The 19,877-nt window shown below is 46.2% G+C and overlaps 4 protein-coding genes across 5 annotated transcripts; 3 read left to right on the top strand and 1 right to left on the bottom strand.

Annotated features, from left to right (window-relative positions):
• Positions 1 to 133: 133 nt before the first annotated feature.
• On the bottom strand, positions 134 to 5,814 carry Bap170 (Brahma associated protein 170kD). Its single transcript, XM_017085455.4, has 4 exons — positions 5,413 to 5,814; positions 4,328 to 5,343; positions 1,353 to 4,177; positions 134 to 1,277 (listed from the first exon to the last, which is right to left on the bottom strand). Exons 1-4 carry the CDS (start codon positions 5,652 to 5,654, stop codon positions 297 to 299), a joined length of 5,064 nt encoding a protein of 1,687 aa, XP_016940944.3. The 5' UTR covers positions 5,655 to 5,814; the 3' UTR covers positions 134 to 296.
• A 386-nt stretch (positions 5,815 to 6,200) lies between these two features.
• On the top strand, positions 6,201 to 8,604 carry Trap1 (TNF receptor associated protein 1). The gene is made up of 3 exons (XM_017084901.4): positions 6,201 to 6,433; positions 6,496 to 8,263; positions 8,333 to 8,604. Exons 1-3 carry the CDS (start codon positions 6,301 to 6,303, stop codon positions 8,505 to 8,507), a joined length of 2,076 nt encoding a protein of 691 aa, XP_016940390.3. The 5' UTR covers positions 6,201 to 6,300; the 3' UTR covers positions 8,508 to 8,604.
• A 787-nt stretch (positions 8,605 to 9,391) lies between these two features.
• Positions 9,392 to 17,692, top strand: Vha16-1 (Vacuolar H[+] ATPase 16kD subunit 1). 2 transcript variants are annotated; one of them, XM_017085484.4, is made up of 4 exons: positions 9,392 to 9,550; positions 10,410 to 10,523; positions 14,945 to 15,134; positions 15,195 to 17,692. In XM_017085484.4, the coding sequence occupies exons 2-4, from the start codon at positions 10,439 to 10,441 to the stop codon at positions 15,397 to 15,399; spliced, it is 480 nt and encodes a 159-aa protein (XP_016940973.1). In that variant the 5' UTR covers positions 9,392 to 9,550; positions 10,410 to 10,438; the 3' UTR covers positions 15,400 to 17,692. The 2 variants fall into 2 exon arrangements, with proteins under 2 accessions (XP_016940973.1, XP_065719016.1); XM_065862944.2 differs by lacking the exon at positions 9,392 to 9,550 and adding an exon at positions 10,207 to 10,225.
• A 139-nt stretch (positions 17,693 to 17,831) lies between these two features.
• LOC108017706 (uncharacterized) lies at positions 17,832 to 19,167 on the top strand. Its single transcript, XM_017084814.4, has 3 exons — positions 17,832 to 18,606; positions 18,665 to 18,838; positions 18,898 to 19,167. Exons 1-3 carry the CDS (start codon positions 18,553 to 18,555, stop codon positions 19,081 to 19,083), a joined length of 414 nt encoding a protein of 137 aa, XP_016940303.3. The 5' UTR covers positions 17,832 to 18,552; the 3' UTR covers positions 19,084 to 19,167.
• Positions 19,168 to 19,877: the final 710 nt, after the last annotated feature.

Here is a 19,877-nt window from a genome sequence, read left to right as displayed (position 1 = left end):
AAAAAAATTTAAAAACATACCCAAAAAAGTCGTTACTAAGATTCTTATACTCTCGTCAACTTGCAAAGCGGTGAATTGAATAGCGTATCCATTGGATATTGGCATTGCGTCCCTACACAAATTGTTCTATCAGTTTTAAAACATTCACAACATTTATTCGAAGCTCGAGACACAAGAGCAATTTCCCGACTATGGCTATACTTTCATTTAGACAAATAAGGTATGTTTTCTCACATTTTATAGTGTCGTTATTACAGGTCAGTTTAATTATTTATTTTGATGGTTAGCAGTATCGGCTACTGGCTCAGCTCGTACATGATGTGGGAGAGCACTCCGCTGGCCTCCACATTGCTTAAGGCCACATTGGCCAGGTGGGGCTCATAGCGCTTCAGGGTTCGCTTGGCCGTGGATGAGTAGGTGACAAGGTTGCGTATAATAAGCGCTGCAGTTAGTCGTATGCTCTTCGTGACGGGACCCTCGTTTTCGTCCATAAACTCCTTAGAATTCGTATAATCGGTTGTGTGCCGGCTCATGGCTTGCATCGCGGCGCTGCCCACAACAGGAGTAGCTGGAGCAGGACCCGTGGATGGACCAGAAGCCAGTCCCGCCAATCGTTGGGCGTGTCCCTCGTTACGCACTATGGTAACGGGAGGCTGAGTGGGAGCTACATTATGAATGCCGGTGGCCAGGCGCCGTTGCACACTGGCGCGCAGATTCTCCGTGGTCAGATGCCGGTCGATCAAATGCGTCATCAGTGAGTAACGTTTGCGCGCCCTGTTGTCGCAGAAGGTGGGTCCACTTCCCCATTGACAGTAAATGTCGGCGTCAGAGTCCAGGTGATCCGGACAGTGAACATTGCACACATGGTACTTGAGCTCGTTAAGAGACTTGAATTTCTTGCGAGGACAGTTGCGCCAGTCGCAGATGAACAACCAGTTCGCGTCCACGGGCACAGCGGAAGGCGTAGGACTGCCATTTGAAGCTGGTGACGCATAGACGCTTTGACTGACCACCAAAGCACTGCTGCTGGGAGCGGTGGTGACCACAGCTGATCCAACTGTCGTCTGGGCCACCACCTGGTGCTCCGCTGGCTTACCTTCGCTGCTTGCCGTCACAATAACTTTGCCGGCTTCCGTTGAATCACAGATTCCCGACGGTGTCACCACCACAGTCTGAGTGACAGATGGCTGCAACGGCTTCTTAGCGAGGAGCACTGTGCTCGGCGGAGTTCCTGGAGCGGAAGCCGCTACTGCTTTCGGCTTTGTCGCATCCGGAACCTGAAAAATATTGAAATATTTGTTATTAAGGAAATTTATATTATTTATAATTAGTCAACCAACAAAAGAACTTACTGCCGGCATGGTGATCTTCTGTTGAATGATAGATGGATGATGCGGCTGCTGCTGGTCCAACACGGTTCGCATGTGCTGCTGCTGCTGAAGAGCCACGCCTCCAACCGTAGCTGTGCTGGTGGGCGGTTGTGTGGTGATGATCGTCTGCGAGTTGAGCTGGCTCTGCTGTAGAGGAGCCGCCGTGGCCGGGGTCTGGGTGATGAGCGTCTCCTTGATTCCACCAATGATCACCTGCCTCTTCTCGCCTTGAACTTGGACAGCACCACCCGAGGTGGGAGTTGCAGGGCCGGAGATTATGTGCTGCTGGATGATGGATTGGTGCTGCTGGAGCTGAGGAATTGGCAGCGCTGCGCCTGGCTTAGTGGCCACCAGCCGCTGCTGTTGTGTTAATTGCGGCGAGACAAGCTGTGGCTGGGGCTGCGGCTGGTGTAGCTTGATAGTGGCCGGGATCTGGTTTAGCTGCGAAAGGAGTGAGGGAGACATTTGGCCAGCACCCAACGCCGGCACCGGTCGCTGGGGGGCGATAAAGATTTGCTGCTGGGGCGTAGCAGTGCGTGGCTGGGCCAGTTGCGGAGCAGTGGTGGTGGTGACCAGGACCTGCTGGCCCTGCGCCGTTGTCATTATCATTTTCTGTGTTCCCGCCACATTGGCAGCGGAAACGCCTCCTGGCTGCTGAAGGATGATTATGGTCTTCGTCTGCTGTTGCGGCGTTTGCGTCACAAGCAATGTGGGCGGAGCCGACTGCGTTGATGTGGGAATTGTTGGCTGCGTTTGCTGGGCCACTAGATACGTTTGACCTTGCTGGTTAGTGGCCAGGACATACTGCGTCTGCTGCGCTGGCGTGGCATCCATCGAGGACTTGGGTTGCAGTATCACCGGCACCGTCTGGAGACCCTGATCCGTCTTGATGGTGGCCGTGGTTGCCAGTTTGAGTTGCGGAGGCGGGGCTGGAGAAACGACACTGTTGGCGGGAAATACGAGCTGTCGCTGCGTCGGTTGCACTTTAGCCGGAATAAGTTGTAACTGCTGTTGCTGCTGCGACTGCGGCTGTGGTTGCTCCTGACTTGACTTGGCCAACGGTGGAACATCGTCCATGTCCTCATCCTCCAATATAGATGCAGCCAGATCCGCGTAGAGATTGGCCGCATTCTTTGAGGGAGTAACCTGCGTCTCCTCCTTTCCGGCAGAAGAAGAATTCGAGCTAGAACTACTGGCAGCTGCATCCAAGGCCAGTCGCTTATTCTGTTCCTCGTCGATGGTTAATTTGCGTTTGGCAGCGGCTGATGCAATGATGAGGGTGCGCCCGCTCGGGTCCTTGGTCACCACGTTTGCGCCACTCAAAGGAGCGAGTGGCGGCGGAGCAGAGTCCGTGATTGGCTTCTTTTCAATGGCCATCTGGGGATGCAACGGTTTAATGGTGGTTTGGCCCACCTTCACCGGTGTGTGCTGCATCAGCGGGTTGTTCACGAAGGCGCTAATAGCTGTCGAGGTCACCTTGATAGGCTGGGTGGCATTTGTAGCCGACGCTGTGGTGGCCACCAGGGCTGGCGGTTGTGGCGTCTGAGCCTGGGCCTTCTGCTTCTGCTGGCGCTCAGTGACCTTGTTGGCCAACAGGCTTTTGATCAGCGAGGAGCTTGGAGGTGGAGTAACAGCAGACGAAGCAGATTCTTCAGTTGGTAACTCCGTTTGAGCAGGATCACTTGACGATGGCTTGGGCAATATGGGAGTCTCCTTTTTGACAGGAATAATGTTGGTGGCAGGCCTCTGTTGCATGGCTAGCGGCTGCGCTCGCATCCGAATCCCTACATAGTAAGTCCCAGGCAGCTCCGTTCCGTCCATCTGCCGTACGATCACCGGTCCCACCGATTGGTTGAATATAAGCCGAACCAGACGAGGGAATTGCATGTGATTGACCACGGAAAGCTTGCCCGCCTTCTGGCAATGGGACAAGTAGATTCTGTACAGCTCCGCCTGCTCCACTCGCAGATCGTTGCCGTTCCCTGCCCGCTCGTAGGTAGCTCCCAACCAGGCCAAAGCGTACTGTTCGTCCTCGTGTGTAAAACTTTGGGAGACGGAGGGTAGGCTGGGAAGCGACACAGTGGCAGCGATTGGAGGCAGTTGCACCTGTGGCAGACTCGGTACGGGAATATTAACCTGTGGCAAACTAGGCACTGACAGACCGGGAATCGGAACCGTAACCAAATTCTGCTGCTCTCCCTGGGGCAGGAGCACCTGCGTCTGTGCTGGCGTCGGCGTGGGCAAAACAGCTGGCGGCTTGACCGCTACTTGCAGGGAGGTTGGAAGTGTCGTGATGGAAGTGGCCGAAGCGGGAGCCTGTAGGGCGGGCATGTTCTGAGCCATCGAGGCGATCATGTTGCCCGGCACAACCTCTACCACCCGCATGAGTATACAGCCGTCGGCGCCATATGACTGTGCCTCCACGGTAATTAGAGCCACCAGCTGGTCCAGCAGACCCCGCACTTGCATCAGCATCGAGCAGGGTCGGGCGCCCAGCGAACTAAGTGCGTATACTGCCTCCAGAGTGAAGATTATCAGCATAACGTCTGTGAGCGAGAGGAGCAGCATGGCACGCTGGTAAAAGTCCAAGCCAAGGCAACGGTTGATATGCTGTGAATTTCCCTCGCGGCCGCACAGCTTGTAGAGTATCTCCAGGCAGCTAATGATCACCGCCCGGTCGTTGGAGTCGACACCCTCGCAGAGGGTGGCCAGAAGATTCCGCGACAGCTCGTCAGTGGTGGGATCGAGAAGTTCAAACTGTTGAGCCAGGTTGCCGGCCGTCTCAAGAGCCTGGATGTGGATGTTGCCTAGAGAAAACAAAGCAAGATTTAGTTCCAGATGAGAAAGTTATTGGTAATATTAAGCTATTTCACCGACATATCGAGGCCCCTTAATAAATCATTTGGCTATAACGTAAACTAAAATGTTCCTTCTATAATCGCTTTTTTTATACTCACTCCATCGAACGTTCGCGCCCATGACCAGATATCGCCACAATGTTCGGTTGGAGGCCAGAAGCGCGTGGTTCTCCTGGTGGAAGCTAAGAGCGCGCACTAGCTGAACAATCTGGAGCACGCGCTGACCCATGCGTTCGTCTGTGCCGTTGCTGCGGCGCAGGTTTAGGAAGTCCAACTCGTCGCAGGCCGCCAGCAGTTCACTGCGAGCTGCCGAGTTCTCCGTGTCCTCCTTGCTTATCAGACCGTTGTCCAGCCAGGCCTGCTCATCCGTGTACAGCTCCAGGATCTGTGGCCTATCGTGAAGCAGGTCCCGCCAGAAGCTAAGCTGCGAATGGTGTCGCACCTCCGCGTAGCTGTGCTGGAACAGTTGACGCATGGTGAAGTCGGCATAGACACCCAGGTGAGCCAGTAGCACGTCGAGGAGTTTGGGACATTCGGACAGCTGCAACGTGTGGCGCATCTCGTTGGCCATCAATGTGCACACATTGATGGCGAAGTCTTGTTCGTTGGGCAGCGGTGAGAGCAGGGACAGCAGAAGCTTCTCGTAGGTGCTGTGTCGGTGGAGGTGCGTGGACATCTTGTACTGCCGCCGCCGCTCCACATTAACAGAGTGCTGGCGCTGGTTGTAGGACATTGGCACCGCCGGCAGCGTAGAGTGCGCTGAGCCGAAGATACTGCCCAGACCACCACTGGCACCGGCCAGAAATCGTGACCGCGACCGTCCTCCGCCCATTTCAGCGTTCTCGATGGCCGCCTCCAAGGCCTCCATCTTGTCCGGGTCCTCGCCGAAGAAGTTCAGGCGCTCGTACTTGTCCAGATAGCGTCTGTAGATGTGCTTGATGCCCGCCGTGCCATTCACGCAGCGGTCCCGCAGCGTCTCCATGGCGCTGTACACCTCCTCCCACTCGTCCCGCATGTTCACCTTGTTGAAGCCGCCGCGTTCGGTGACCTCGTTGTACAGCTTGTACAGGTCAACCTGCTTGCCACTGATCTTGGCCGGCTGCGTCAATGGTGTGCTGTTTGGTGGAAGAGGGGGGAAAGTGGGTCAGGGAATCTCAAAAGGCTGGGGTTTTCAGCGAACTCACCCCCGGCGTTCGTGGAACTGCTGCAGATCTCTCCAGAATTCCTCCGGAGGCGACGCCGGCTTCTCCTCGACCTTCTCCGGGACCACCTGTAGCTGGCTGGGATGCCTGGAGCGCAGTGGCGTCCCTGAAAGGCTAATCTTCACCGGCGTCTGCTGATCGGCCGGCTGAGAGGCAATGTTGGCGGTGGCAGCGGGCAGCGATTGCAGCAGCACCCGCACACTGTCGATGGTGGAGGCACCCATTTTCGGATCTATTCGTCTTGCTTCGCGAATGGGGAACACTTAACACATTGTTTTCTAATTAGTAAGACACGCAAATGCAAATTAAAATTAGTTTAAAAACTCAACAAAAATTACAACGCGACGCGGACGCGCTTCAGCAGAGTTGCATTCGCGAACAGGGTTGTCAACAGAGGCCACTAATGTCGTTAGCTATCGATAGAGATATCGATATTTTCCGCCAACATTTGTATTGTTCATAATAACGTTTTTTAACTGTTTCGCTAAATTTTATTAATTAATTTTAATATTCACATTATACCCAAAGGCCAGCGGGGTATATTGACTTTGTGTTAAACCTCAAGGGAACATTAGCGAACTGGAGAAATTAAATACGCTGGATCTTTCTGGATTCCGACTAATTAAAGATATCAATTGACCTATTTTTTTGTAATCATCCCCATGAAATATACATTTTTAATTAGGAAGCCAAAAGGATAATTTACAATAAACAATATATTGGATTGGCTTGTCTAGTAATTGAACTAGTTCATTAGCGCTATCGAATATTGACAATCGATTGGTTTTGCCTGCACACATGTGCGCTGGAACAAACATCAGTTGAATAACATTTTAGTTGGCCAAAACACAAAAATCAAGGATAAACAAGATGTCAGTCCGAGCGATGGGAGTGCTGGCCCAGGCGTGCCGCTTCAGCCGATTTGCCCAAGTGCTGCGGCAGAGTCACCGATCCGCCCCAGCAGCTCTTAATCTCGCCCTGGGATCCCAGCGATCGCCGGCCGGTAAGCCTTTGATTTCGTCAAACCAACTTAAGTTTACATAATATCCCTCAAACCATTTGCAGCCCTTCCTCTTCGTTGCTTCTCCACGGAGACGAAAAAGGCCTCGGATTCGGTGGTGGACAAGCACGAGTTCCAGGCGGAGACCCGCCAGTTGCTGGACATTGTAGCCCGTTCTCTGTACTCTGATCACGAAGTCTTCGTGCGCGAGCTCATCTCCAATGCCAGCGATGCGCTGGAGAAATTCCGCTACACCTCGCTGAGCGCTGGGGGCGAGAATCTGGCCGGCAAGGATCGTCCACTGGAGATTCGCATCACCACCGACAAGCCACTGATGCAGCTGATCATCCAGGACACGGGCATCGGCATGACCAAGGAGGAGCTGGTCAGCAACCTGGGCACCATCGCGCGCAGCGGCTCCAAGCAGTTCCTGGAGCAGATGAAGGGCAACCAGCAGGCAGCCACCTCGGAGGCCTCCTCCAACATCATCGGTCAGTTCGGCGTGGGTTTCTACTCGTCCTTCATCGTGGCCAACAAGGTGGAAGTGTTCACAAGGGCGGCCACGCCCAATGCCCCCGGACTTAAATGGTCAACCGATGGCAGTGGCTCCTATGAGATCGAAGAGGTGCCAGATGTTGAGCTGGGCACGCGGATCGTGCTGCATTTGAAGACCGAGTGCCGCGAGTACGCTGACGAGGAGCGGATCCAGGCTGTGATCAAAAAGTACAGCAACTTCGTGGGATCGCCTATCTTGCTGAACGGAAAACAGGCCAACGAGATCAAGCCTCTGTGGCTGCTTGAGCCGCAGAGCATCAGCAAGGAGCAGCACCACGATTTCTACCGCTTCATCAGCAACAGCTTTGATGTGCCGCGCTTCACGCTGCACTACAATGCCGACGTGCCTTTGAGCATCCACGCGCTGCTCTATTTCCCCGAGGGAAAGCCAGGCTTATTCGAGATGTCCCGGGACGGAAACACCGGCGTCGCCTTGTACACGCGCAAAGTTCTCATCCAGTCCAAAACGGAGCACCTGCTGCCCAAGTGGCTGCGCTTTGTGAAGGGCGTCGTCGACTCTGAGGACATTCCACTCAACTTGAGCCGCGAGCTGCTGCAGAACAGCAGCCTGATCCGCAAACTATCTAGCGTAATCTCCACCCGTGTGATCCGTTTCCTGCAGGAGCGCGCGAAGAAGCAGCCAGAGGAGTACGAGGCCTTCTACCGCGACTACGGACTCTTCCTAAAGGAAGGCATTGTAACATCCAACGATGCGAACGAGAAGGAGGAAATTGCCAAACTGCTGCGATTTGAGTCGTCCAAGTCGGAGACCTCAAGTGGCCGGATGTCCCTGGAGGAATACTACAACAGCGTTCCCGCAGAGCAGCAGAACATCTACTACCTGGCAGCTCCCAATCGCGTTCTTGCGGAGTCCTCGCCCTACTACGAGAGCCTGAAGAAGCGAAACGAGTTGGTGCTCTTCTGCTATGAACCCTACGACGAGCTGGTGTTAATGCAGCTGGCCAAGTTTAAGAGCAAGAACCTTGTATCCGTGGAGAAGGAGATGCGGGAAGAGTCCAAGGAGACGGCGGCGGCTACCGACTTTGGTGAGGGCAGTCTGCTGCGTTCGGAGTTGGACGCTCTGATTCCCTGGCTTGAGGAGGAGCTTAAGGGCCAGGTGATCAAGGTAAAAGCCACCTCCCGCCTGGACACCCACCCCTGTGTCATCACCGTGGAGGAGATGGCCGCCGCTCGCCACTTCATCCGCACCCAAAGTCACCAGGTGCCCGAACAGAATCGATTTGCCCTTCTTCAGCCAGAACTGGAGATCAACCCGAAGTGAGTAGCGCTAGTTTCCTTTCCTTTATGCCATTTAGAGTCCCTTACTTATTTTATACTTTATTCCAGGCACACTATCATCAAGAAGCTAAACAAGCTTCGCGAGAGCGACAAGGAGCTGGCCCAACTGATCGCCAAGCAGCTCTTTGCAAACGCCATGGTGGGCGCCGGTCTGGCGGAGGATCCCCGTATGCTGCTAACCAACATGAACACGCTGCTTTCGAAGGCTCTGGATAAATACTAGAATGGGGCTCCAAACGCTTTGTGTAAATCTACCGACTATGTAATATTAATTTGTTTAATTACTTTAATTAAATGTGTTGAAATAGTTTTAACTGAAATTATAAGTCTTCTTCAATATTGAAATGAAAATGAATGAAATAGTACCCTCTGCATTTTCAAAGGAAAAGTACTAAGGGCCAAGGAATAACAGAAGTGAGATTTAAATTTTAACAGCCTATAAGCTTTCAGTTTCTAGTTCTTTGCCATTAGATATGTGGCAACTCCCAGTAAAAGCAAATGTAAGAGCTGCCAGACTAAACAAACCAACCGCTGAAGTTCGTATCGGCGATTTTTTCGATTTAAATATATGATTACTTGGTTTTTAATTTTTGCAAGGTGCCAAAAGTCTTATGATTGTTTACTCGGAGCTGATTTAAAAATTTAATCTAGGCTCGTGACTGTCGTACATCCGTCGCCTTCAGAATAAATAGTTGATATCTGGGATTACTTGAAATGTTCCTGTGAGCTTGATCTCACTACATTGTATAATGTTTAGTAAAAATGGTTAAGTTTATGACTATTTGTCGGGCTTGAAAATTTTCATTGAAAATACAAAGCAAAAAAGTAAGAAAAGATGGCGGTGGATGTGTTTTTATATTACATTTAATTATTTATATTATATTACATTTAAAATTAAAGACATGAACCAGTCAATTTCACGTATAAAGATCTGGTTCCTATGAGCGAGAACAGGTCAATGATACAGGCGGGTTTATCATTTAATTGCGCGCTTCCTTTTTTACGAAGAGTATGAAAGCGGTATTTTTTGTTGGTATTTTCTTGTAGTGCGAACAGTCTTAGTTCGTTTTGACTCTATCTGTGTGGCAACGCTGGTCCAAATATCGCACCAATCCGCCCCCGTGACTAAAGTTTATAAAAGCAAAGCTAAAAAACTCGTTGGCGTTCAGTATCCGATCCGCGCTTTTAAGCAGCAAGCCAGCCAGCAGTAACCCGAAGAGGCCAGCCACAGAGCAGCGAATTGCTTTTAATTAGATTTCTAATCACGTGAGTGAAAAAGCAAAGTCAAAAGATAGGCGGTCATGTGAGGCAAGCCCTGCGGAAAAGTTTCGGGCTGCGATAAATCATGCTGCTGCGACAACTTCAATTGAAACAGAGTTTAATCAGCGAAAAAAAAAATTGTACAATATTTTCTGCCACGACATACACACACACACAGGCAAGCCACACTCGCAGCCAATGGCAATGAGAACTCGCTTGTGGGTGAGCGTTTTGCGCGCAGGGCGAACATTTAACGGAGACAAAAGGAAAAGGATCCTAAAGAATAAAGGCAAAAGTTGTACTTTTGCAAAAATGAAGAAAACGAAGTTTTCAGCTACTTCCATGTGATTGTGTGTGCATGTGTAATTTTCCAGACCGTTGTCATTGCCAATTGGACTTACTTTCCGTTCATGTGAGCCCGTTCTGTCATGCGCTCACTCTCTTACGCACACAGGCACATGACATGCACACACACATCACACAGAAGCAAAATTCGATAAACCAACGAGTGCCTCTCGCTCACTCTCTCCCAGTTCTGGTCTTAGGCCACTCCACTCGCACTCGCTCCGTTTGGCGCTCTCTCACTTTTATAAAGTATATTTAAGTATATTCCGCGAGCGGCCACTCGCAATTCGTTCGTCGCAGCAGCAGCATTGTCGCAGAGCAGCGTAAAATACCCACGTATATAGCACATATATTGTACATATAATAAAAATACTTTGTTTCAACTCGAAGCAACGCATACATATAACGAGCGCGCATAACATTCAGCCGTGCAAAACGCCGAACAAAAAAAAAATAGAAAAAAAAACTACAGTGCAATCAGCGAAACGAATTAAAATCTCGATTTTTCGATCATTTGTAGCCTAAAAAACACACAACAAACAAAGCAAAATGTCTTCTGAAGTGAGCAGCGACAACCCCATCTATGGCCCCTTCTTCGGAGTTATGGGCGCCGCCTCCGCCATCATCTTCTCGGGTAAGTTCAAATCGGAACTCGGATTCCGGATTCCTGACTAGAATTAAGGATGCCATGCCCATGCCGTGAAAAATCGAACATTTTGTGTGGCGTAAAAGGTGGAAGAAGAAGCAGAAGAGGTATAGGAAGAGCGGGGAGCCAGCTTGTAGGTGTGCGGGCGCCTTTTGTAGGTGGTAGTAACGCGAAATAGCGGCAAGTGTAGACAAATGGTGTACGAACACGGGACTAACCCACACAAAGGAAGCAATTTGCTCGCTTGTATGCGCGTGACCAGCAGAAAATCGAACTAGCTTTCAGATTAGCAAACTCGCCTTTGAAACGAAAAATATTCCCCTTTATTTACAACTTGTAGAATTAGCAATTTTAATTACGCTTATTTCGCAGTGGCCAAGTTGAAAAAAAAAAGAAATTTCGCCTTTTCAGCATGCTAAAAACGGCATTACTCATACACACACACATGTGGGCACTGCGGCTCTCTCGCTCTCCCGAGCGCTGCGCACTCTCGCACTTGGTGGCATTGAGCGCGTGTGTATGAGTGCGAGAACAGTTACTGTTTTTGGTGAGGTTTATGAAGCGCGCTTTCCTTTTCTCACAACAGTCACAAGACTGGGGAGTGTTGCCATATTGAAGTTTTTTCATCTTATTGGTTAGAGCATGGGCAAACAATAGAGCAGAAACCTTATAGTGGAAGATAAATCCGGGCTTCGAACTCTTGTAAACCCAATCAACTGACAGCATATGACCCTCGTTATGCGGAAGTCACATGCCGAAAAAATATAAGAAACCTTACAAAAATCATGTCAATATGTAACATTTCCTTATCGCACTCTTTCCAAGCCCAATTAGCTGACAACTTATGACTCAAAAGAAAGATCTTTTGTTCGGCATTGGTAATCACATGCCCAAATCATTAACTGCATGATCAATTGAGTTTTAGCCCAAATCACATGGCTTGCTGACGATCTTTTCCAGTGGCGGCTTATCATGGCCACTCATTCGCTGTTACTGCTGATAAGTGGCTTATTTACCAATTTACTTGGCCAAGATAAGATAGCTAGTTCCCAAGCGAGTGTCGCAAGACCAACTTAAGGCATTGTATGGGAAAGAACAGCGAGCACGCGCTGCCGTTTATGAGAGCCAAGTTTAGGCTGCCCCACACTGCATTCCACTAATTTCGACCCATTTGTGACGCAATCCTTATGTCATGCCTTGTAACTTGTCTTGTGATTTGCGCCCCCCACCCCCGCCACTGTGTTTTGATAGTCAAGAAGAAGAGGGTTTCCTGCCTTGTTTACTTGACCCATTATCATCGCTTGACGAGTACTAAGTTATCTGACTTTATACTGCTTATGCAATTAGAGTCAATAGCATAAATCAATTTCCAGCTTTTTATCACCAGTGACAGTAACGCTGATCTGGCAACGCCGCTTCACGATCACATGAGGTTGGAGGAATGAGAGTTTCAGTTACTTATCTCTCCCGCTCTTTTACTCATTTTCAGCTGGCAACTGCAGTTATTTTTTATTTTCGATGACAGATATACTGACTCACTGCACTGAGAACAATGGGCGTTGCTTTGAGCTGCGGTTTATCAGCATTTGCCGCCACTTGGAATGCTGGCCCACATCCTCGTCTCGCACTGGGCTAAAAATACCCAAGTTGCCACGAAAATCCTTCACACAATGACATTCAGCAGCAGCTCCAGCATACTCGAGCACGCACACACACACACTCCCACGCTTGCCTGCGCAATCGCAGTAGCCGAAATAGTAGTAGATATACATATGGATAATGGTAGTAGCCTAGTAAATTATGTAAAAGTGGTTATGCTAACGCATAATTTCCTTCCACACGTGACGAATATCCATTATTTGGAAAATCCCGCACAAGTTGTAATGCCACACTGTTGTAATTCCGACTTTGGCACAAGCTCACACAGACATGAACAAAATAATTGGGATGCTGCTGTGTGAGTGAGAGAATTTATTGCATTTTAATCAATGAACGACTGGAACTAAACAAGGTGCACCCTGTTTCGATGGTACAGCCTAGAATGGGAATAGACTGACGGTTATCTTATCTTATCTTCCTGTTTCCCGTCCGAATTCTTGCCGCATGCAGGAAAGATTATAAAAACAAACAGACACCTGCAGCGTTAATTGGTCCGTCATGCATTTCTTTTTGACTATAACCTGGTTCATCCAAAATTCGCCTCTATTTTCAATGTTCTGTTCTCTTCGTTCTGTTTTCTGCTCACTCAACTGTGACGCCTTCAATTTGTTTTTGTTTTGTTGGGGGGTTTCTTTCTTTTCTTTTCACTTGATGCTGTGTTTTGCCAGTCTCTTGCTATCTCCCCCATTTTATAATTATCTTCGAATGTGCTGTCGGTAGTTGTTGTTGTGCCTCTTCCCCTTGTTCCCGATTCCCAGATATTTTCATTTTTATTATTATTTATTTCAACGCCCACAGAAATGTCTGCGATGCCGTCTGTCGCTTGATAAATGCCATGTTCTGGTGTGTGTGAGGGTTTATTTAAAATGCATGGCAGCAGCAGAAGGAGCAGTTAAAAGGCAAAAAAACAAGTCAATGCCATTCAAGCTTTTTCAGTTATTATTTGTGAATTTGAATGCGGCGCCAATACAGCTGAAAAAACGTCAATGCCAAAGTGAAACACAGATACAATCGTGGTGTGTACACACTGGCACACCTGACAGCTGCACGCATGATTTTCGCATACACAGAAAACAAATCAGTTTGATATCAAGATAAGAAAGGCGTTAAAACCATTTTCTGATTCCACTTTTGTTCAATTAAATAAACTAGTAAATTATGTTATACTTCCCTCACTGCAAGAGATATTTGTTTTATTAAATTGAAACTCTTGATAACTGACCCATAATTGATAATATCCTAGTAATTAGTTTTTTTTATGTGTACATTCAAGGTGAACCACGTGGCGAAAGTACCCAAGGAAAGTGCTGGGTCAATAACCTATGTCCCTCGTCTTTGCCTTAATTGTTCCTCAATGAATTTTAGCCCATGTTAATGCCATTTCACGCAATGCGGGCCACCAAACGCACTATATTATTTCTGTACTTGGTGTTCGGACAATTCGATTTTTTTTTTGGGTATGTGTGCGTGCTTTTGTGACGACAGCCTCGACCTCATAGATTCGGTGTGCTCGTGCTAGACGCATAGATATCTCTTGTGGTTATAACAAATTGTCTATTCAAGTTCGTTCTGGTTTTTTTCATTACCATTTCCCCATCACTTTCCTGTTCAGTGACGTAGACGGCAAACATTGAGCAAAAGCAAAGCTACTCATAAGTTATAGAAATTATTATTCAAGAAGATTCCCAGTGTTTCCAAGCCATTCCGTTCCTCTGAATTAAATACCAGTCATATCTTGAGTTGGGGCTGAAAATAAGTAATTAACATGGAATCACATGACATGGGGGATATTTGCTCTCCCGCTCCGTCAACTCTGAATACACCCATATCATTGAGTGTCGGTTTAGATTGTGGTATGCGTGCGGCTTAATTCGATTTATCAGCCCTCTCACAAACACACGAACACAATCCATTGACCGTCATTTGAAACTGGTTTTGTACTTCAATTAATGCCCCATCGATACACAAAATGTATACATAATACATAGAATCTCTCGCCACCGAATTGTCTGTATAATGGACTCCACCGATCTGATCCACCTGGCCCATATAATATAATACCTGTTGTATAAACTTTAGCTTGGCCTTATCAATATTTCCCTGACTTTTCGAGAGAGAGAGACAGAGAGAGCTAGTAATAAAACTCGCCGATTTGGGAGCGGAATGTCGGAATTTGCGAGAGAAGCAGGTTTTTATTGCTCTCCGCAGAGACCAAACTCTGGGCGATGAGTGGAACTTTTGCGGGTGGGGACTTTGGGGGGTTTTTTCAGCAAACAACGACGGTTATGGGCGATCATGTGACTGCTAACTGTTACGCCCGCGGCGAGAGTTGGAGCAATTGATAGCCAATCTTGGTTGGTTAGTCACCTCCAAAATGCTGAGCAAATTGGTTAGTTATGTAATGATATGAAATGATAGTTGGAATATTACGATCTAATTAGTTTAGTTTTAATGGATCATGTAGTTTGAGTCCAAAATTTGGAATTGCAGGGAAAGTTGCCATTTTTAATGCAAAAAAATAATACATATATATCGAATAGTATTTATCGGGGTGTCACAGTAATCGATTTGGGCGAAATTCGGTGGAAATTTCTATTCCCAAATTCCCATTTCGCCCAAAGGGATTTCTGTTATATGCTGATAACCTTTGCCTTGTAGACTTGCCACACAAATATGTTCGAGATCGGGAGGATTGGCAAATTCTAATGGAATAACCCACTAATTATGCTACCCTTGAATATCTCCCCTAGCTCTGGGCGCTGCTTATGGCACTGCTAAGTCTGGTACCGGTATTGCTGCCATGTCAGTGATGCGTCCTGAACTGATCATGAAATCCATCATTCCTGTGGTCATGGCGGGTATCATTGCCATTTACGGTCTGGTGGTGGCTGTGCTCATTGCCGGCGCGCTGGAAGAGCCCTCAAAGTACTCACTATACAGGTAACTATCGACTTACTCCCCCGCCAACGATTCAATTTATTAACATATGCCGATCCTCAGGGGCTTCATTCACTTGGGAGCCGGTTTGGCGGTGGGCTTCTCTGGCCTGGCAGCCGGTTTTGCGATCGGCATCGTGGGAGACGCCGGTGTCCGTGGCACAGCACAGCAGCCCAGACTGTTCGTCGGCATGATCCTGATTCTCATCTTCGCCGAAGTGTTGGGTCTCTACGGCTTGATTGTGGCCATTTACCTGTACACGAAATAAATCAATCAATGCAAACACACAACAACAAATAGACAAACGGCGCCCAGCAATCAGCAAACACCAAACAGCAAGGCTGTTGCAACAACATCAGCAGCAGCAGCTTCAAGGGGAGCAGGTAAAATTGTGTCAACCAACCAACGAGCAACATGCAATGTGCAACTTCCAACAAGCAACATTAACTCGAGCAGTGTGTGTGCGGGGCAACCCAGGCGGGGGCCGTTTGTACATAGGAAGAACAACCAAAACCAGTCCTGCCGGGCTGCAGGATTCCGCCATGCACTGTGTCCATTGGTGGCCGCCAATTTGCACCTGTTGCTCCCCCAGTTCACCTCGATTTGCTGGCGCGTGGTTTAGCTTAGTTATTTTCCGTTCAAAATCAGTCTTAAACATGAGGAAAACAATTTGCAGTTAAGTTCATAAAGTTGTAATAATTATGATTTTTGCTATATCAAGAAATCCTTCTCTTTTACTTATTATTTTGCGCTCCACAATTTTGTGTGCTCTTTGTTATTTGTTTTTTCCATTATTATTATTAAATAATGTTTAGTGTATATGTAAAGTTCGTTAAACAAAAAGAAAAAAATTGTAAAGAAATCAACAACCAACAACAATTGTCAGAAGAAACTTTGTACATTTGCATTGAGCCTGACGTGGCTGCAACAAAATCAGATCAACAAATTTAGCGAAAGGGCCAAAACAACAACAAACAAACAAGCAGCAGCAGCAACAACATCAATGCTTCCGCCCTCTGCCATCCGGCGCGACATCGTACCGCTCTCCGCCGCTTGCCGCTGTTTGGGCGCACTCCGCCCCCCTAGAATTGGTGGGTGGAGTGGAAGCTTAGTACGGCGGAAGATGGAGAGTTGTTGCTGGACGGCTGGGCGGGATGCGGACGCTTGGCAATACTTTAACGTCAACTGCGAAAAACCAACTACATGCAATCATTCACACACACACACACACACAAAAAAAACCAACACACACACACACATACAAAATGTAACTAAGTCCTATGTTTATTTTTAATTATTGTTCAATTCTAAGAATAATATATTAAAAATTAATAATAATAAATTATATATATAATTATGATTTTTTGTGATAAGAAAAAGATGGTAATACAAACAATTACGGTATTGATATACATAATATATACAAAATATATATATATTTAAACAAGAACAAGAAATCATAAACAATTATACATATAAACATGAGAAAGTTGTTATAAAACGTACGAAACAATACAAATCAAGTGAATGAATGTACTGCGACAAAACTGAGAAAAACAAAATACTGCAAAATAACAACAACCACAACACACAATTTTTCCGCTGTTATTGTATAGTAAAGAAAATATTATATATATAAAATATATATTATGTATAAAATATTAACAAGAAATTGTAGTAGCAAAATTATAAACCAACAAACAAGAATACCAATAACAAAAGTCGTGCAAGCAGAACCCAAAAAAGCGTAGACGAATGTTGCAAATGTAACTCATACCAACCAGAACAACAACAACAACCGCATTAGCAACACGAAATCTACTACAAAAATCCAACAAAAAAAAATTGTAAAATCCCAACAAATTAGAAGTTATAAGCAGCAACATCAAAACCAAACCCAACAACATCAGATCGACATGTATAGTAGCATTAGACAAATAACAACATCAATTTGTAAGGGAGGCCCGACAAGCAGAACGATCCCGTCTCGAGAAGGTTGCACATTCCACCGCCCGTTGGACGCCGATGCATTCGTGATGCTGAGAATGCGGAGGAGCTCAACCTGTGCAGTGGCGCTATCTTCCCGGAGCCTGGGTCGCTCCGCTTGCGCGTGCCTCCCGACCACCACAAGAATGCGACCACAACAGAAATGCACAAAAGACAACTGCATATACACAACTTGTGCACACAATTAGCAATTGTATATAAATATGTGACGTTGCCAATCGAATCCGATCAATCAAACATACCCCACATCCGCCACCGCAATGTAGCAGCGCCCGTGTTGCGTTCTCATCGGGAAGCGGCTGGGGGAATCTGAGTAATTCGGTTGATAATTGAAGTTTATTATTGTTAGCCGTAATGCGATCCAATTGTGTGACGAATTCTTATTGTTATTTGTTTAAGTTGCATGCACCCATCACTATCCTACCTATACATGTGACCGACGGTGAGGTTTTAGAAACTGTAACTGTGTATTCGAAACATATAAAGCAAGTAAACAACCATCAACAACAGACATTGTATGAAATAAATTGTAATTTCTAATTTCCAAAAAAAAAGCATCTTTTAATGGGCGGGCTTTCTAAAAAAAAATAAATCCATTCAGGATTTCATTTACTCGAATCCCAGCAGATCTAGTCTTGCGTGGAGATCTATCTGGTCTACTGGATCTATAAACTATACAAGTTTTAATGAATTAATGAACCATAAACATATAATATTACCTGTTACTCTTTTATTAAAAGGGTATATAAGATTCGTCGGAAAGCATGTAACAGGTTGTAGGAAGTGTTTCTGGCCATATAAAGTATATATATTGTTGATCAGGATCGTTAGCCAAGTCGTATGAACGCTGATATCTCGAAAACTATAAAAGCTAGAAAGCGATTCAGCATGCAGATTCTAGGGGTTCCTGCGCAGCATAACTTTGGTGTGCAATTTCGTAAACAGCCGATCCATCTCCCTCGCAGTAACGACTATAGCGTTCTCCCTTGATTTTTTGTTTCAATGTTCTTTTCTTGGATTCTCCCAAACTCAAATATACCATACGATTCCTTTCTTGGCATTTGGTAAATTAATTATTGTTACAAACATTTATAAAATTTCGAAATATAGATCTCGGATATTCAGTTAAAAACATATTATAAATCGATTTATTGATCGTTTAATGCTAAAAACATTATAATCCCATTGCTGTCAGTTTCAAAAATGCTATTCGGGGTACTGGTGTTTCTGAGCAGCTGCTTTGTTTGGCAATTGGTAAGATCTCAAACACTTAGCTTAGGATACCAAACCAAATGCCCTTATTTTTCCTAAGACGGAATGCCAGTTGGTTTATAAGCTCACCAAGATCGAGTGCCAAGTCAATAAGACGCGCGTTAGCAACGTCTCATGCCACGTGAAGGCGATCAATTGGAATATGGCGGTGGTAAACATGGATTGCTTCATGATTATGCCGTTACAGAACCCAGTTGTAAGACAATGCTAACATTTTTCATACAATCTGATGTGAAAGGCCTAATATTTTTCAGATTCGAACGCAGGTTTTTATGAAGGATTACAGTAACCAGTACAAACCATTCCTAGTTGACGTTTCAATCAAAATGTGCGAGGTGATTGAAAAAAGGAACTTCATACCTTATGGCGTCATTATATGGAAGTTGTTTAAGCGTTTTACTAATGTGAACCACTCCTGTCCCTTTTCGGTATTTCTAAAGCACCGTGTTTTTCTTGAGTGATTGCCCTACAGTTTTTCCAATTACAGGGCCCGCTTACAGCCCGCAATGGATATCTAGACACCAGTCTTCTCCCGCCGTTTCCCCAAGGATTCTACCAAGTCAGTTTGATAGTTGTGGACTTCAATTCTACAAATAAGGACTACGTAGGCACTATGAAGTTCTACCTACAAGTCATGGATCAGATTAAAAGCAAAAAAATTCCGAGAGCATAGTTTTTGGGACGGCAGTCCACGTGGTGACGAATCGCACTTGAGAGTATATTAGATTTTTATATAAGCCGATTGGTATTGCATTACATTGCATTACTAAAACTTTAAATTGCTTATTTTAAATGAAATTCCGGTAAACTCCGAATCTCCATCGAAAAGCTAAAAAATGTACAGATTTTAAAAACAAATTTCAATTCTATAAACATTTTTACAGACTGACTTGAATGTTTCAAACCATCTAAAACTGTTTGATTCATAGTGATTTAGGGCCGTTTTCTCGAGTTCCGACTAAAATTTTTCAGACAGATAAAGTCCTGTTGAGATGATGTATTTTTTTAAGCGTCAATGTGAGAGCTAACTCCTTGTGGCACTTGCATGATTATACCCAGTTGCTTTGCTTGGCAAATGGTGAGGTTTTGAACTAATTTTGGGGTAAAGCTATATACTTTCATTATCCCGCAAATCAAAAGCTCAGTTGGTTTACAAGTTTAAGAAATCGAGTTTCAAAAAGTCGCATGCCATGTGAAAGCGATCAGTTGGAATATGGCTATGATAAACATGGATTGCTCCTTGATTATGCCTAAACTGACATTGTAAGACAATGTTTCAATATTTCACAAAATCTGATGTGAAAGCTTTTATTTTCCAGATCCGGATTCAGTTTTTATGAAGGACTACAGTAACCAGTACAATCCTTTCCTAGTTGACGTAATAATTTTAATTTATGCGATGTGATTAACAGTAGAAACTTTATTCCCTACGGCCGTGATCTCAATATATGGTTATGTGGGCGCCAT

Source organism: Drosophila suzukii, chromosome 2R (assembly GCF_043229965.1).
Source record: "Drosophila suzukii chromosome 2R, CBGP_Dsuzu_IsoJpt1.0, whole genome shotgun sequence".
Classification (NCBI taxonomy): domain Eukaryota; kingdom Metazoa; phylum Arthropoda; class Insecta; order Diptera; family Drosophilidae; genus Drosophila; species Drosophila suzukii.
This window is presented reverse-complemented; position numbering and strand designations above follow the sequence as displayed.

Excerpts from the sequence above, each read along its gene's own strand:
- Bap170 (XM_017085455.4), bottom strand. The coding sequence starts at position 5,654 with ATGGGTGCCTCCACCATCGACAGTGTGCGGGTGCTGCTGCAATCGCTG. Across the intron at positions 4,178-4,327 it reads GGGCGCGAACGTTCGATGGA|GCAACATCCACATCCAGGCT; the intron begins GTGAGTATAAAA and ends TGTTTTCTCTAG. Across the intron at positions 1,278-1,352 it reads AGAAGATCACCATGCCGGCA|GTTCCGGATGCGACAAAGCC; the intron begins GTAAGTTCTTTT and ends AATATTTTTCAG.
- Trap1 (XM_017084901.4), top strand. The coding sequence starts at position 6,301 with ATGTCAGTCCGAGCGATGGGAGTGCTGGCCCAGGCGTGCCGCTTCAGC. Across the intron at positions 6,434-6,495 it reads ATCCCAGCGATCGCCGGCCG|CCCTTCCTCTTCGTTGCTTC; the intron begins GTAAGCCTTTGA and ends AACCATTTGCAG. Across the intron at positions 8,264-8,332 it reads GAACTGGAGATCAACCCGAA|GCACACTATCATCAAGAAGC; the intron begins GTGAGTAGCGCT and ends ACTTTATTCCAG.
- Vha16-1 (XM_017085484.4), top strand. The coding sequence starts at position 10,439 with ATGTCTTCTGAAGTGAGCAGCGACAACCCCATCTATGGCCCCTTCTTC. Across the intron at positions 10,524-14,944 it reads CTCCGCCATCATCTTCTCGG|CTCTGGGCGCTGCTTATGGC; the intron begins GTAAGTTCAAAT and ends TATCTCCCCTAG. Across the intron at positions 15,135-15,194 it reads TCAAAGTACTCACTATACAG|GGGCTTCATTCACTTGGGAG; the intron begins GTAACTATCGAC and ends GCCGATCCTCAG.
- LOC108017706 (XM_017084814.4), top strand. The coding sequence starts at position 18,553 with ATGGCGGTGGTAAACATGGATTGCTTCATGATTATGCCGTTACAGAAC. Across the intron at positions 18,607-18,664 it reads TGCCGTTACAGAACCCAGTT|ATTCGAACGCAGGTTTTTAT; the intron begins GTAAGACAATGC and ends AATATTTTTCAG. Across the intron at positions 18,839-18,897 it reads ACCACTCCTGTCCCTTTTCG|GGCCCGCTTACAGCCCGCAA; the intron begins GTATTTCTAAAG and ends TTCCAATTACAG.